This window comes from Pestalotiopsis fici (genome assembly GCF_000516985.1).
Source record: "Pestalotiopsis fici W106-1 unplaced genomic scaffold PFICI_Scf_14, whole genome shotgun sequence".
Classification (NCBI taxonomy): domain Eukaryota; kingdom Fungi; phylum Ascomycota; class Sordariomycetes; order Amphisphaeriales; family Sporocadaceae; genus Pestalotiopsis; species Pestalotiopsis fici.
In genome coordinates this window covers 598,672-613,645 of record NW_006917104.1, presented here as the reverse complement: position 1 = coordinate 613,645, position 14,974 = coordinate 598,672, and the positions used below count along the sequence as shown (strand labels likewise).

At 51.4% G+C, this 14,974-nt stretch overlaps 5 protein-coding genes across 5 annotated transcripts; 4 read left to right on the top strand and 1 right to left on the bottom strand.

The window, feature by feature from the left end:
* Positions 1-1,911: 1,911 nt before the first annotated feature.
* Positions 1,912-2,886, top strand: PFICI_15022 (uncharacterized protein; the record flags this gene model as incomplete). Its single annotated transcript, XM_007843603.1, has 1 exon — positions 1,912-2,886. One exon carries the CDS (start codon positions 1,912-1,914, stop codon positions 2,884-2,886), a length of 975 nt encoding a protein of 324 aa, XP_007841794.1.
* Positions 2,887-4,088: 1,202 nt separating this feature from the next.
* PFICI_15021 (uncharacterized protein) lies at positions 4,089-6,613 on the top strand (the record flags this gene model as incomplete). The annotated part of the gene is made up of 6 exons (XM_007843602.1): positions 4,089-4,253; positions 4,400-4,873; positions 4,928-5,670; positions 5,723-5,918; positions 5,970-6,299; positions 6,509-6,613. The coding sequence occupies 6 exons, from the start codon at positions 4,089-4,091 to the stop codon at positions 6,611-6,613; spliced, it is 2,013 nt and encodes a 670-aa protein (XP_007841793.1).
* Positions 6,614-6,926: 313 nt separating this feature from the next.
* PFICI_15020 (uncharacterized protein) lies at positions 6,927-7,913 on the bottom strand (the record flags this gene model as incomplete). Its single annotated transcript, XM_007843601.1, has 1 exon — positions 6,927-7,913. One exon carries the CDS (start codon positions 7,911-7,913, stop codon positions 6,927-6,929), a length of 987 nt encoding a protein of 328 aa, XP_007841792.1.
* A 920-nt stretch (positions 7,914-8,833) lies between these two features.
* PFICI_15019 (uncharacterized protein) lies at positions 8,834-10,072 on the top strand (the record flags this gene model as incomplete). Its single annotated transcript, XM_007843600.1, has 2 exons — positions 8,834-8,894; positions 8,955-10,072. 2 exons carry the CDS (start codon positions 8,834-8,836, stop codon positions 10,070-10,072), a joined length of 1,179 nt encoding a protein of 392 aa, XP_007841791.1.
* Positions 10,073-13,382: 3,310 nt separating this feature from the next.
* On the top strand, positions 13,383-14,264 carry PFICI_15018 (uncharacterized protein; the record flags this gene model as incomplete). The annotated part of the gene is made up of 1 exon (XM_007843599.1): positions 13,383-14,264. One exon carries the CDS (start codon positions 13,383-13,385, stop codon positions 14,262-14,264), a length of 882 nt encoding a protein of 293 aa, XP_007841790.1.
* Between the last annotated feature and the right edge of the window lie 710 nt (positions 14,265-14,974).

Sequence of the window (14,974 nt, the reverse complement as noted above, 5' to 3'; positions counted from 1 at the left end):
ATTTAAATTCCTCTTTTTACTCCATTGCTATAATTTTACTAATGTATGTCATCGAAGAGAAAGAGGGTCACTTCTGTTTCACTAGACGCGCGCACACTAAAATCTATTGGTGACACATGATTCTTTTTCCGGAATACCAGACGCAAAAGATAAAGGACATCTGCATGGAATTCTTGGACGCTTTACATCATTGCGCAGTGGTGATTTGAGCACCAGAACTCAAGTCGACCGATCTGCATTCTACTCTAGTCCTCCTCTGGCTTGATATATCGTTCCGTTGCTTGGAAACCTTTGTGTACGAGCTCATGTGCATAGGTGTATCAAGTCAAGATCCCATGGACAGTAACATATCATGTACGCCGCATGATCAAGTCTGTGATGATATATCATGTTTCACGCAATTTGGAAACAAATCCCAGTTACAAAGGAAACCGCGCCGATTCATTCGAAAAGCTTCAAATTGGGAAAAGCAATAGAAATACACAAGTATTAGCTCTGGCACTCGTTCCATCGTGAAAGTGATATTAGCATCCAACAGCCCTATCAAGAGCAGCCTCATTATCGCCAAGAGAAACGCAAATGACTGTTACTATCAATCAAAACCTGGAGACATGGTCCTTGGTCTCTTCTTTTATTTTTGCGGCATTCGACCCGTGCATGGTCTCGGCCGCGGTTAGGTAGGGTCCTGGTGTCGTCCCATTTGCCCATGGCTGCATTAGTGGGGTAAAAAATGGTCGTTGGCTTAATGTTGTTGAAACACAGCCTGTTGACATGAGAGCCAATCGTTTGGGGAGCGGCGGCAAATCTCAAGATGGCGCTGCGGGACCCAATACCACCATAAAATAACCCGATCAGGGAATACCGTTAATCGATTGGACAGGGCGATTCGCGCGCTGGACAAGGCTATTCTTGTTCCTTTCCAGGCCCTTTCTACTATACTGCCTGGGGTATGGAGAGATCATCCCTTTCCCCCCCATGGGTCGGCAAGCCAATGTGTATCAAACCGATGCCGGCATGAATACAGTCATGGAGGCAAAATACACACACAGTTGCAAGGGCACGCGTTTGCTTCCACCCCTACAGAGCACCTATCGTATGAATGTAGTGTTGTACAATGCCATCTATCGTGCCGCATGCCTAGGATTGTCCTCTGGTCTACCTTTTACCTTGCCCCTCCCCTGCGCGTTGAATCAAGACAAATCGGGCTTCGTTGGGCTCCAGAATAAACGCGACGGACTGAATTCATTGGTCGTAAGCGCCTGGTCAATGCGAAACAATCAGAGAGGAACTACTGTAGTATAGAACCCGTCTTCTTTGAGCTTTGCTCTACACCCCCGGTCCTTCATGGTTTGACTGTCCGCCCTATCTGGTGGTTGTTCTTTGGGGAGGGGGGAACAATGCCTCCCGTTCTTTTCTTAAAGGCGCGGGTCTGCCCACATTGCACCAACGACAGCTTCATTATCCATCGCTTTGAGGTCCAACAACACTTCATTGTCCTTGACGGACGTGAATAGACTCACACAATCACTAACGGCCAGCGGCCAGTCTTTCAATTCACATCTATTAAAGGAAACCAAATTGGGCAGAGGTACTACTTCTACCAACCTGAGATTTCCTCTTCCATCAACTTCTTCCTACTATTGCCACACTCTCTACTTTGTCGCCAGACTTTCCATTTCCTTGTTCGTCAGACCCTGCTGGCCAGATCCACGACACTGGGACGCGACGTTTCTTCTCCTACATATCGAGACCGTACTCTCTTCAAGTACACAACTGGTCCAGAGACCATACCTCAAGAGTGAGTACAATTTCCTCTCCAAAAGACTTGTACCGCCTTGGAGAGCAAAGTCCTAACCAAGTAGTATAGAAACCAACAACAACATTACGAACCGATAGGACCAATCCGTCAAAATGTTCGACATTGAGCTGCTCCGCCGGGGCTGGGGCTTTATTATTCTCAACATCATCCGCGCCTGCAACATGGCAGTCCTGACCACCATTGCCATTGCGTCGATAGTCTTCATGATCGTGGCCGGACTGCCCAATGCCTGGATATTCTTCAGTGACGTTTTCCTGGCTTGCATTGTCTGTATGTGCGGATTTCTCGCCTTGTCCGAGACGCAGTACTTTGGCACATGGATGAATCGTCACTGGCCTGCCTTTGGGCCGAGGCGTGGTTTCAGCTGGCTGGGTTACTCCATGATCATCATGGCGTCGCACCTCCTTGGCAAGCTGAGCGACGAGCGCTTCTCCCAGAAGAAGATGGGCCCAGTCTTCTGGAATGTCTGCGTTGCGGCAGGAATCCTGGGCTACATCTTTGGCCTTGTCAATCTCTTCTCGACGTGGTGGTTTGGCGTTCGTCTTGACCGCTACGTTCGTGTCTACCGGGCCACAGGCGTCACTGAGGGCAGGGAGGATCCCAAGACTGGTCTTCCACGCGTCAACAAGAGCGACAAGCAATCATTCTCCGACACTGAATCGATGAAGGGGAGTCTTCCGATATATGCTCCCAACGTCTACCTCCCAGGGCAACACAGCATGCCTCCGTCGATAGCACCAACCAGGCAGTCTTCAACGCGAGGACCCACACCGAGCCCTTACGGACATCCTCAGGCTCCGCCGCTTGGTTTCGGTGGTAGAGGCGCACCAGGTGCGGGAAAGAGTAATGATGATGATATTTCTTCATGTTCTGATGGGGATGATAGGGCCACCGCGTTAGATGATAATGTTTCTCAATTTTCTGTACCTAGCAGGCAACAGCAAATGTCGCCGATTGCTCCGGGCCTTCTCCGGCCGGACAGTTCTTTGCATCCAGCTCACCGAAGGCATCCCAGTAACACGTACAGCGTAGCATCTCACTTTACCGGCTGGGGACGAGGTATCTGAGCGATTAGCGCCGACGCTTTCAAGGATTTGTTGTAAGAAGAGCGAGGACAGGATGGAATGGAGCGATTAATACAGTGAGGCGTTTTGGTTGTGATTTCCTTAAAAAGAGGATACCCAGGACAACGAGATGGAATGTCCACTCGTCCTTTTTGATTTCTAGATTTTAATAATCATCATGAGAACCAAAAATCAATAGATGTTGGCTCGATAACAAAAAAAAAAAGTGTTTGTCTCTAGTGGTGCCGTAGTTCTTGTGCATGTCATTTGACTATGAGGTGGTGGGAGGAAATGGTTGTGATACCTATGCACCACCTCGAAGGGACCGGCGACTTGAGGAACAGCAACACAAGAATTGTGTTGTATTGAATCCTTGTTGCCTTGATATGTTTTGGACTGACATAAAGACGGCATTAAAAAAAGGGTAGACCTGCTGACAAAGAAATGGTCCGTGCACATGACAAGGTTTAGGCACGCCGCATTTCTTGATCTCCAACCGGCTGCTCTCCATCCATCGCGTTGCTCAAAGATCCAAACCTTTTCAACCTCCAACCTCTTCACCCACAACATAAACAGCGACACCATCGCATTGCGCGCACATTCTACTGACGCCAAAGCGACCATCGAAGCAGCTCCGAAAACGTGCGATCCATTTGTTCAGGTACAGCACCGCCAAACTCGCAACGAACTTCCCCGGCATCGCAGTGCCACGTGCCTCTTCTCAGCTTGATTCGCAGTAGGTGTCAGGCGCCTAGACTGTACGTCGGGGCATTTGGAACTACTGGGCAAAACACGCCCGTCGGCGTGGGAGGAATTGTGTGCCTTGTACTAGCAAGAGGTTTTTCGGCGGCAGGACGCTCAGGAGCCAGGAGTCAAGATCCCAGAGTCCGTCGAGTCTCCCCTTGGCTGGCCTTGAAAAGAGGAGGTGATAACACATTGGCTCCTTTTGATCGGAGACACCGTGACCCAAAAATTCACACACGTCCCAATATCTGTTGCTGAAGAGATTTTCAGACGGACATGCAGCCATCGTGATAATCTTTGTTGAACAAACGCTCTACTATTGTTCGCAGTGCACGCTTTGAAGGACAAATTTTGCTTTGAACCTTCCTGACCCGCCAGCACCCTCTCTTTTCCCCATCTTCCCCTCTACAACTTTCGAAGCATTGCCTTCCAAAGCTTTATCAATTTAAATACTATTCGCCATGGCGTCTCAGGAGTCGGAAGGTCTACTCGAAGACTTTCGGGAAGCCCTTGAAGGCCTCCAGATGAATAGTCGCTATGAAATCCAGAACTTGACTCAGATTGCCCGAGAGAGCACAGAGGATGCACTTGCCATTTCGCAGGCATTGCAGGATCATATCAAACAGGTAGGCTAATCTCTTGTTTGAATCGTGGCGTTCGTTGTCAACAGCATATACCTAGCATAAAAATCTGATCAATTCCTGTACTATCAACCACTCGAGACTGCTGTAAACTTTTCTTTGCTGGACATTTTGGCTTACATTTCATCCAGGCCGCACCGCACAAGAAGCTACCGGCATTGTACGTGCTGGATTCCATCTCCAAAAATGTCGGCACGCCCTACACGCTCTTCTTCGCCAAGCGTCTCTACACCACCTTTTGGGAAGCATATGCCGTTGCCGACGGTCCTACCCGTAGAAAGATGCACGAGATGTTCAAGACTTGGAAGGAACCGATTCCTGGGTCCATTGACCGGCGACCTGTGTTTGCTCCGGAAGTCACGCAGCCCATCGAAGCTGCCCTGATCAAGGCAACGGCGTCGGGCAACGAGCAGGTACGAAGAATGCAGCAAGGCCGACCTGTTCCTCAACCAGGCATCCCATATAGAGAGACGTCGACACCTCCTGGAGTACGACCGCCATCTCAAGTGAACGGATATCCCAGCAACACAACTCCCGTCTCAAACATGAACGGTCACCCTTACGGCCTGCCGGCGCAACAGCCGCTGACTCAGCACCCCTTTCAGGTATGTTGACAAACACCACGTCACTGTAGTCAAGATATTAACATGCTGTGTTAGTCACACTCGGCTCACTCTACACCACAGCCCCCCAGCATGCCCGCCTTCCAGCCACCGGCATATGGAGGTTATGGTGCACCGTCTCAACCCATCATCAGTGTAGATGCCTTGAAAGATGACATTCAAAATCTCATAAACGCCTTCAGGGCAGAGTATGCACGAAACCCTGGAGACGCTAGTATACAGACGAAGCTGAAGGCACTCTTGGATTTGCAAGGCATCCTGCAGGCTCATAATCTGCCGCAGGAACAATTAGTGGCTATTAAAAATCAAATAACTGGCCTCGCCGTGACTATAAGGGCTACACCAGCCCAAACTCCTACTCCCGTACCTGTACCCCCTCCTGTAGCAGTAGCCCCCCCTCCTGCAGCGACGCCAACATTGTCGTTAGATTCTCTGCTTGGGCAAGGCGCTCTGGCTGCGCTGCTTGCGCGCAACTCTGCTACTCCTCAAGTCTCTACACCTCAACCACCGCCTGCTGCGGTTGCCATCAGATCGCCCCCTCCCCAGCGGGTTGAACCACAGCCGCCAGCTGCTTCCACGACTCCAGATCCCATGGCTCTAATGAATATGCTGCGGAAAGCCGGCATGCTGCCCCCGCCGCCCTCTTCATCCGGATCTACACCCGTCCCAAACATCCCCCAGGGTCTACAGCTACCATTCCCACCACCTATTCCTACGGGACCACCTTCCATTGACAACTTGACCCGGGATATCTCCCTTCAGACCTCATCGCTAAAGCAGTATGTAGTCCCACAAATACCTTCATGTGCCACGGCTAACAAAAGGATGCAGATTCCGGCCTCACCTCATTCCTCTCATGTTTGAGGCTCTTGGTCCTCAATGTACTCACTGTGGACGACGCTTCACCCCGGATGAAGAAGGCAAGAAGAAGAAGACAGCACACATGGACTGGCATTTCAAGGTCAACCAACGCATTGCTGAGGCAGAAAAGAGCGGCCAACATAGAAGTTGGTTTGTCGATGAAGAGGTAAGTCTTGTGCTGTGATGAACGAGGACCTCTCACTAACGTTATCATTAGGACTGGATCAACAGCCGCGAGACGGTTGATGAAGACCGTGCCACAAATCCTAGCGCTACAAGTGGTCAAGGCTCGGCCTCCAAGGCGCCGAGACTTCAGTATATTCCTGTTCCCAGTGACCCCGTCTTGAAGAATAGTGTTTGCCCGATTTGCCAGGAAAACTTCAAGCAGATCTACCTGGACGATGCTGGCGACTGGGTCTGGGAGGATGCGACTCAAGTTGATGGCCGAATATATCACGCCAGCTGCCATCAAGAAGTTTCCGGTGGTCTAGTGCAAGTCGCTTACAGGAGTACACCTGAGCCAGTCTTGGGGAAGAGGAAGGCTGAAGTGAGTCTTCTCCGGCTGATCCATGCCAAGCGCCTGCATAAGTACCAACGAACCTGTACTAACCCGTGGTCAAGCAGGATGAATTATCTGGTCTACGCGGGAAGATGAGAGTAGAGTCTTGATGAGAGTGTTGTCATGGCTGCGTAATTCATCCTTTTGGCAGCAAGCAGTACCACGAGCATTTTTGATGTTTTGACATACCTATACAGGCAGTCACTCATTTGCATGAGGAACTTTTCGGCTTCCTCGTCGGCGTTGGCGGACAGCATTGCACTTTTCTTGCCCGAACATGGATTTGGGAGGTTTGGCACTGATTCCAAGCTTAGAATCAAAAGGCTTGATTACTGGATAAATGTTCCATTTCATATGTGAATGGGGACCTAGGCGAGATCTGATCGGATTCTCGATGGGGAGATGATGCCATTTGAGCTGCTTTGATGGTGGGGAGAAGGAAATACCATAATTAAAACATCAATAAACAAACAATGCAGACAAGAACGCACAAACTTTTATGATACACATGGCTCAATGTTAGAATTGAACCCTAGCGATTCTATGCTTTGCTCAGAAGCATAAAGTACTCGTTGACACGAATTTTAGTCTCGTACAAATTACAGATCACCTAGGTTAAGTCCTTTCTCCAATGACAGCCTTGAAATCCATCAGCGCCTTGTCCCACGTCTCTTTACCCTCGGAATCTGCCCAGCGGCCAACCTTTTCGATTCCGTCGAGGTCTGCCCGCATGTGCTCCCCACTAGTCGTGCCATCGAGGATAGTAGTCCCTTCGAGTCCCAGCACCAGGGCGTAGAGCGCAACCTCGGCTTCGACACCCGCAGAGCGCGCAATGGTTTGAACAGTGGGCTCACGGTAACGGAGTTGCGGATTACCCGACAGAGTCCAAAAGGACTGAAAGATGACGCCGTGGTGGCGGCATAGGGCGCGGAGATCCATCTCCCAGCCCGTGCGCTCGTGGAAGCGGTTCTGCACGACGCTGGGCTTGACTTTGATGTCGGGGGCCTCGAGCAGGTATTCCACAATCTCGACGGGTGCGTTGGAGATGCCCAGCGCCCGGACCCGCGACGGTACCCATTTCGACAGGGCCTTCCAGACCACGACCGTCTCCTCCATGCTGGGCAGGGGCGAGTGCAGAACCACGCTGTCCAGATAGCTCTCCTCGTCGGCTCCCTCTGATGACGACGACGACGACGACGGTACACCCAAGTTGCGCAGCGACGACTCAATGGAGACCCGGACCTGCTCCTGCAATGGCGCCCGCGCATCATATGGCATATTGTCGCGGTCCTGCGCTCCCACGGGGCTGAACTTTGTCTGCAGGAATACCTGGCTGCGGGCCACGATGCCGTCGGCCACGGCGCGCCGCAGCCCTTGTCCGACCAGATCCTCGCGGTAGTGGCGCGGCTGGGCGGCCGTGTCGATGCCGCGGAACCCGGCCCCGAGGGCCTCGTGGACCAGGTCTGCGGTGCGCTCCATTTTCCAGGCCGTGCCGTAGACGAGGCGGGGCGTTGTAGGCGGCGATGCACCGACGCCAGCTGGGCTTGGCAGGGTGAGGTCCCTGGATAAGGCTGACGATTGAAGTGGGATGCTTGTGGTCATTGTTCTGGTGCACCTTTGGTGTCTTAATGATGAGATTGATGGTTTGGTGGATTTAAGGAAAGCTGTTGCTTGCAATGGCAGCAGGCTCTTGAATATGGGTGGTCTAACGAGGATTTTTGCTGGCATGGATGTGGATATTTTCTTTCTTTTTTCTTGGGTTTCCTTGCATGTACAGGTGAGATGTTGATGAACTTGGTTCTTGATTGGGTGTGACCTGGAAAGAATCGGCAAGGCTGTGTGTAAATGGCACTCTTCATGATATTACGGGAGTATTTAATGTTTTAGAACGGAACCAATGCTGGTAGTATTAATTTTCATTTTCGCTCCTTCTTCTTCAATTGTATAGATATGGGAAAACATGAACCTTGTGCAAATGTAAGTTGCCTTACAGATTTTTTTTAAAAAAAAAAAAAAAAAAAAGTAAAAAAAATTTTCCATTCTTCAAATGATGAGCTGCAATCTACATTGATTCCAGTACTCTGAGGGATCCAGTGAGCTTGATGTGGGGTAGCAACTTTTGCTATAGTGGTGATGACGTCGTCGGGTTTAGCTGTACCGAAATGACAATATTCGTATTTCCTGGAGAAATTTCGGATAATAGGCATCATTGTGGACAAATCAGATTCCCATAATATCATACCCAGTTCATCAAAATGTCTATCCATGCGAATCAGTGGCGGATATTGGAAGATCCTCGCTGCAGTATCGAGTAGAAGCTGACAATATATCCCACATTACCCCACCTCGAGCAAAGTGGTGCGGGCATAACATAACATTGCGGTTTGGAGATTTGGGGTTTCTTATCTTCAAGCTATACCTGCTCCATCATCGTCACTTCAAGTAGCACGATTACTTGGCCCAGCACACAAAGCTCTTGTCGATTCAATCATCGCCTCACACATCACCAGCCTACCGCAATCATGGCATCTCAACCGCATACAGTCAAGTGGGGCATCATGGCCACTGGTGGAATTGCGCAGAGTGAGTCTCAGGGGGAACCGAGCCACTGACCGAAGATATTGGAACTGATGGGCCTGATAGCTTTTACCAAGGACCTGCTTACGAACCCGGCCTCCCGCGAGGTCAGTGATGTGGCCCACAAGCTGGTTGCAGTCGCCTCGTCGAGCTCCAAGGACAGTGCCACCAGCTTCCTGTCCAAGGTGAACGCTCCAGACGGCGTCAAGGCGTATGGATCATACGCCGAGCTTGTGGCTGATCCCGAGGTTGAAATCGTCTATGTAGCTACGCCACACTCTCACCACTTTCAGAACACCATGCTCGCACTGGAGGCCGGCAAGAACGTCCTCTGCGAAAAGGCCTTCACGGTAACGGCCTCGCAGGCCCGCAAGCTGGTCGAGACGGCCAAGGCCAAGAACCTCTTCCTTATGGAGGCTGTCTGGACTCGCTACTTTCCTCTCAGCATCAAGATTCGCGAGCTGGTCCAGTCGGGTGTCATTGGTCCAGTCTACAGGGTCATTGCTGACAACTCATTTGGTAACGACGGCCCCAATGGCACCCTCACCTTGCCCGACGAGAACCGGATGGTCAACCCCGACCTAGCCGGCGGCGCTCTGCTGGATCTGGGCATCTACTCGCTGACGTGGCTCATGCAAATCTTGTACCACTGCCAGCCTGAGGCGGTCAAGGAAAAGCCCAATGTCGTGGGTGCCATTAACAAGTACACGACTGGGGCTGACGAGACAACGACCTTTATCGTGCAGTTCCCCAAGCACAATAGCATGGGCATCGGCATGACCACACTGAGAATTGCCACCGACGTAGACGGACAAAACACCGCGGGACCTGCCATCAAGATCCAGGGACCCCTGGGCGAGATCCAAGTCATGGGCCCGGCCTACAAGCCACTACAGTACAAGATCATCAAGAAGGACGCGCCCGGAAAGGTCGAGGTTGTCGACTGCCCAGTCCCCGAGGACAAGGAGCGCAGCTGGGGCCACGGCATGTTCTGGGAAGCCGACGAGTGTGCCAGGTGTCTCCGAGACGGCAGAAAGGAGAGCGCCACACTCCCCTGGGAGGAGAGCATTACCATTATGGAAGTCATGGAGTCGGTGCTGAAGCAGGGCGACGTCAAGTACCCCGACCTCATCACCACGGATGTCTACGACCCCAAGAGCCCCCTCAACACTGGCAACCAGTGAAAATCGGGGCTGGCATATACGTTACACACGATGCGTGTCATGGCCTGGGACGAATAGCTCTTTGGTATGTGATGGCGAGAATCAGACATTTAGACTAGGCGCGTAGCTTGATGAATCATACCGCCATTTTTGTGTCAACTAGAAAGAAAAAAAAGGGCTTTCTCTAAAAGGACGCCCCTTTCTTTCCCCCTTCTCCCCCTTTCTGCACGTGTATTACTCTAAGCGAAGGAGCATAAGCAATGCGATCAAAAGAAGCGATAGCGGCGGGCGGAGGCAGCGGGTCGAAGCGGCGATGCAAGACCTGAATGCATGAACTATGAACCCACGGCCGCATTTCTCAACCGTCGGCGGATTTGACAGATTAGGCGACCTGTAAAAGAAGTTCGGCGACCGTTGATCTACAGCGGGTACGTTGTGCTGCTTTGAATGTGACATGAATTCCAGGAGCCGAGAAAGAAAAAAAAGACCAGCAGAGTCTACATGGTCCGATGTGTAGCACAAGGCTTTGTTTTTCCTTTGCTCTCGATCCAGTAATGATGGTTTCTTCTTATCCCCAAGTTACACCATGAGATGAACAAGTTCGGAGGCTGTCACACCCTTGTTTATCATGCATATATGATTTCATATGGGCAGCGTGGGCCGCTGCATGGCATTGAAGCATTACACTGCATGCACACATCGCCTTAAACGCGTCTTGTATTGCCGAATAAGAGAAAAAAAGAAAAGACGCGCAGGGAAGACAAAAAGGCCCCAAACTCTATCCCAACATTGCCCTCCAAGAAGGGGAGGAAACCGGTATAGCAAGACATCGGACGAGTCACAGCCGCGATCTCCCATCTGTGGTCTAGCCTTGAGGCAACCCCCCTCCATCCCTTCGGGCAAGCCTTCCGAATGGCGAACCGGTCCAACAGGAAACCATATACCCCACGAGGGAAGAAGGTAGACGGGCGTCTGGGCGTCGTCTCTCTCTGTCGCTCGCTCTCATTCCCTCCCGGGCGCTTGTGCAAGCAGGAACAAGGGGCCTAGCGTAAGCCCATCTTATCCGTCACCGTCACCGTCACTGTCACCGTTTCAATGCGAGTCAAAGTCTTCCTCTTGTGTGTGTGTGTGTGTGTGTGACTCGAGAAAGTTCCAGTCCCCTCTTGGTGATTTTCCATTGTAGCAGTCAGTAGCTGCTACCTACCATGTCGAGAAAGAAGGAATGAGAAACGGGCCAGGGGTGGTCGGGCGACGATCGATGCCACCGTTGCTTTGCTGGGCTATACCGCATCCGATCAGATCGCTGTTATGCTGCTACCTGTTTTTTTTTTAATTCCCTCCCTTTACCTGGTAAAAACTACCTTTTTTCCCTTGACGTTTAACATAGTAGATCTGACCTAGCACCAGATCCATCCGGGGCCCTGAATAAGAACCCGGACGCGGGTCGGCAAACGGCGGATGGGCGAAGATGATGCACATGTATGCTGCTGCTGCTGTTTGTGCACTGTCCCCCTTCCCTTTCAAGATTCAACCCAGCCCCGGAAGGGACTTTCTGGAACGGCAATCTAACCGGCCGAGTCCCGCTCATTCATTCTCTGTATAGCATTAGGTGGTGGAGTGAAAAAAGGGAAATAAAGCCATGAATGAGGCTGCAGGTGCGGTCAGGCATCAAAGCGCGACTTTTGAGGGGAAAATCATGGTTCAAACATTAAAAGATTTTCTGACCGCTTGGTGAATAGAGAGGGAGAGAGGGAGAGGATCGGGAAACTCGAACTTATTTTTTTTTTCTTCCCCCCTCTTGTCCTTTGTGTCGTTCGGAATCGGGTCTGTTTCCCCACCCGCGCGCGTGCGCTGACAGATTGTGACACTTGCCAAGTCGCAGAAGCGAGCGACTGTGTTCATGATGATGATGGGACAAGGAATAAAAAAGAAAAAAGAAGACAGATCTAGAAGGGGCAAATCCAAACGCCTAGACAACCTTAATTCTCCATCTGCAGCACTGGTGCCAACAGTTTTGCATTGGTCTAATTCCCATGTACCTAGGGGTTAGCAAGTATACATACATGTACCTGTCAAAAGTATGTGAAGCATGCAAGGCAGAAGAGGCATGATGAGAATTAGATACATGAGACGTATGCACGACCAGCATTGAACGCACACACATAACATAGGATGGCTGCGAGACATTCTTTCTTCACTAATGCCACATCCATCCACTATATGGAGACAAGGAACCTTGGCAGGACAGCCTTGACAGGTCGGACATGCTGCCTTTTTTTTTTCTTCTTCTTCATCCGGCACTTTACGCGCATACACCCCACCGCGCATGCGCGCTTCTAGTTTTGCGAATAGCAAGGGGCCAATGATTGAAGTGGAGGTCAAGGAGTTCGGATACTTCGTATACAGGACAGTTCCCGATGTCCATCAGGCATATTCAGGCACGCCCATCGGAGACGAAAGACATACCTAGGTAACAAGATGATACATGAAGAGCCCTCCCTCCCAAGCATGAACCGCTGCACTGGTAACACACGTCACCGGGAGGCGGGTATCTTGGAGCTTCTTTGGTAACGGCATTTGTTGCGGCCGAGGTGAGAGATTGCATAATGATCTACGATGTATAATGTGAGGTATGTGCCTCGAAAAGATTCAGAAAACGTCTGAGATGTCTGTGTGCAAGCTGCTAGCATATGTTCATCTTGTTCAAGTGGCAGTAACGGTAAGCGCTTACTGGTCCGTACCACAGAAGAGTATAGGAAAAATAATCGCTAGTTTTGAGCATAGTATCAGTGCTAGTTAGTATACACGTCTGTGTTACTTTGGTATTCTCTGGTGGTGGGTAGCAAGTAATACCTGTAGAGACAGTAAAGAAACTTGGAGCTTTTAGGGGATGGTTCCGGCCCCCCGCAGCTGCTAAGCCTAAGCAGAGAGCCCTTGCTTGCATTGCCGCAAAGCACACACCCACCCCTCGCTCATTAATATTTTTTTTTTCTTCGGTGACCCCCCCTCCTCTCAAGTACCTACTAGCTAGAGACAAACCGCGTGGACCGACCGACCTGGGTCAGAAGTTCATCATTGCTTACCAACCACTTTTAAGCATTGTACCCTGACTACCACCACCCTCACCAAGAAAGGAAAGAAAGAAGAAAAATCAGGACGACATAAGACTGTTGGTCGAGGTACACAACATACGGATCAAGAGGAGGCGGTGATCAAGTCTTTTTTCAAAGGCAAAAGGCCGTGCTCAAAGGCACAGCGGAGAAAAAGACGGGACAAGGGGATCGATCGCCAGGGAAGGGTTTGAAAAAGTTGAACGAAAAAAAAAAAAAAAATGTCTACCACTGACGGTGACGCGGCGGGGAAGCCAAGTTCGGGAAAAGTTGAGCATGGCCCCGTACCACCGGCGCCGGAGCAGCTACCCCAGCAGCAATCGGCTACCGAGATTACCTCATCCGCCTCCGCCGCCGCTGCCGCCGCCTCTTCGTCCTCGTCATCCCAGCCGGGTCCTGTTGTTGGTCCCGACGACGAGGAAGCCGGAGCAGCCGCGTCTTACGAGCAAGAGCACGTGCACAGCGTCTACGAGTCCATTGCCCCGCACTTTTCGGCGACGCGGTACAAGCCGTGGCCCGTGATTGCCTCTTTTCTCACGTCGCTGGCCCCGGGCTCCGTCGGCCTCGACGTCGGCTGCGGCAACGGCAAGTACCTGGCCGTCAACCCGTCGGTGCACATTGTGGGCTCGGACCGGAGCGCCAACCTGGTCCGCATCGCGCGCGACCACGGCGGGCGCGAGCGGGCTTGCGATGTCGCCGTGGCCGACGGGCTGGCTCTGCCTTTTCCCCCCGGCCGTGCCGACTTTGCCATTTGTGTCGCCGTCGTGCACCACATGTCGACCCGGGCCCGGAGGCGCGAGGCCGTGGCCGCCCTGCTCGAGTCGGTGCGCCCCGGCTCGGGCAAAATCCTCGTCTACGTCTGGGCCCTCGAGCAGGCCAGCAGCCGCCGCGGCTGGGACGAGGGCGCCGACCAGGACCAGCTCGTGCCCTGGGTGTATCGACCCAAGACCAAGCCCGATGGCAGTGGTGACACCACGTACCAGCGCTACTATCACTTGTATCGCAAGGGAGAGCTCGAGGAAGACATTGTGGCCGTGGGCGGCAGGGTTGTCGACAGTGGCTACGACAGAGACAATTGGTGGGCCGTGGCAAGTCGAGACTAGAGTAAGGATTCATCGCGAGAGAAGAAGAATAAAACGAAATATACCAAATCACAAATCACTTGTGACAACATGAATCAATCTAGAGGTTGGGGGCACTTTTTTCACTATAAAAAAGCTCGAATCAATCATTGGTATTCCGAGTCCCATTGGTGTCTCTTTTCCCCAACTTTTCCTTCTCCCACCATAAAAGATGCACACTAGATAGTCTCTCTATTCTGGCATTTCCAAATGCAAAATGACCAACAAGAAAAACAAAAAAGTAGCAGAAATGAATAAACCGTTCAAGTAAAACATGAAAAGAAAAACCAATCATGCATTTCGCTGCCAGCGCCGGTGTCTGCCGCCTCCCGCGCCATGTGCTGTTCATATGTCATTGCGGCATGAGAGAAAAAAAAAAACAATAGCTAGAGAAATAAAATGCGAGAAGCGAAAAGCAACCATCAAAACAATGCGTACCGAGGATGAGAGAGGGGGGGTCCCAGAGTGAAGAAGAAGAAGAAATTTCCAACCATCAAAATCCCCACGCAGGGCTAGGGGAACATAGGGAAAGAGAAAGCAATTTTTCATGTGTGTAAAACGTTCAACCACCCCCTAGACACCGACTCCCCTCCAAAAACGCTGACCGACCCCCTGTCCGACCACCGCCATGACTGTTTTTGCTCTACCCCGTTGGTACCCCCTCCATAAAAAGTATGCACCTTGGTTGAATG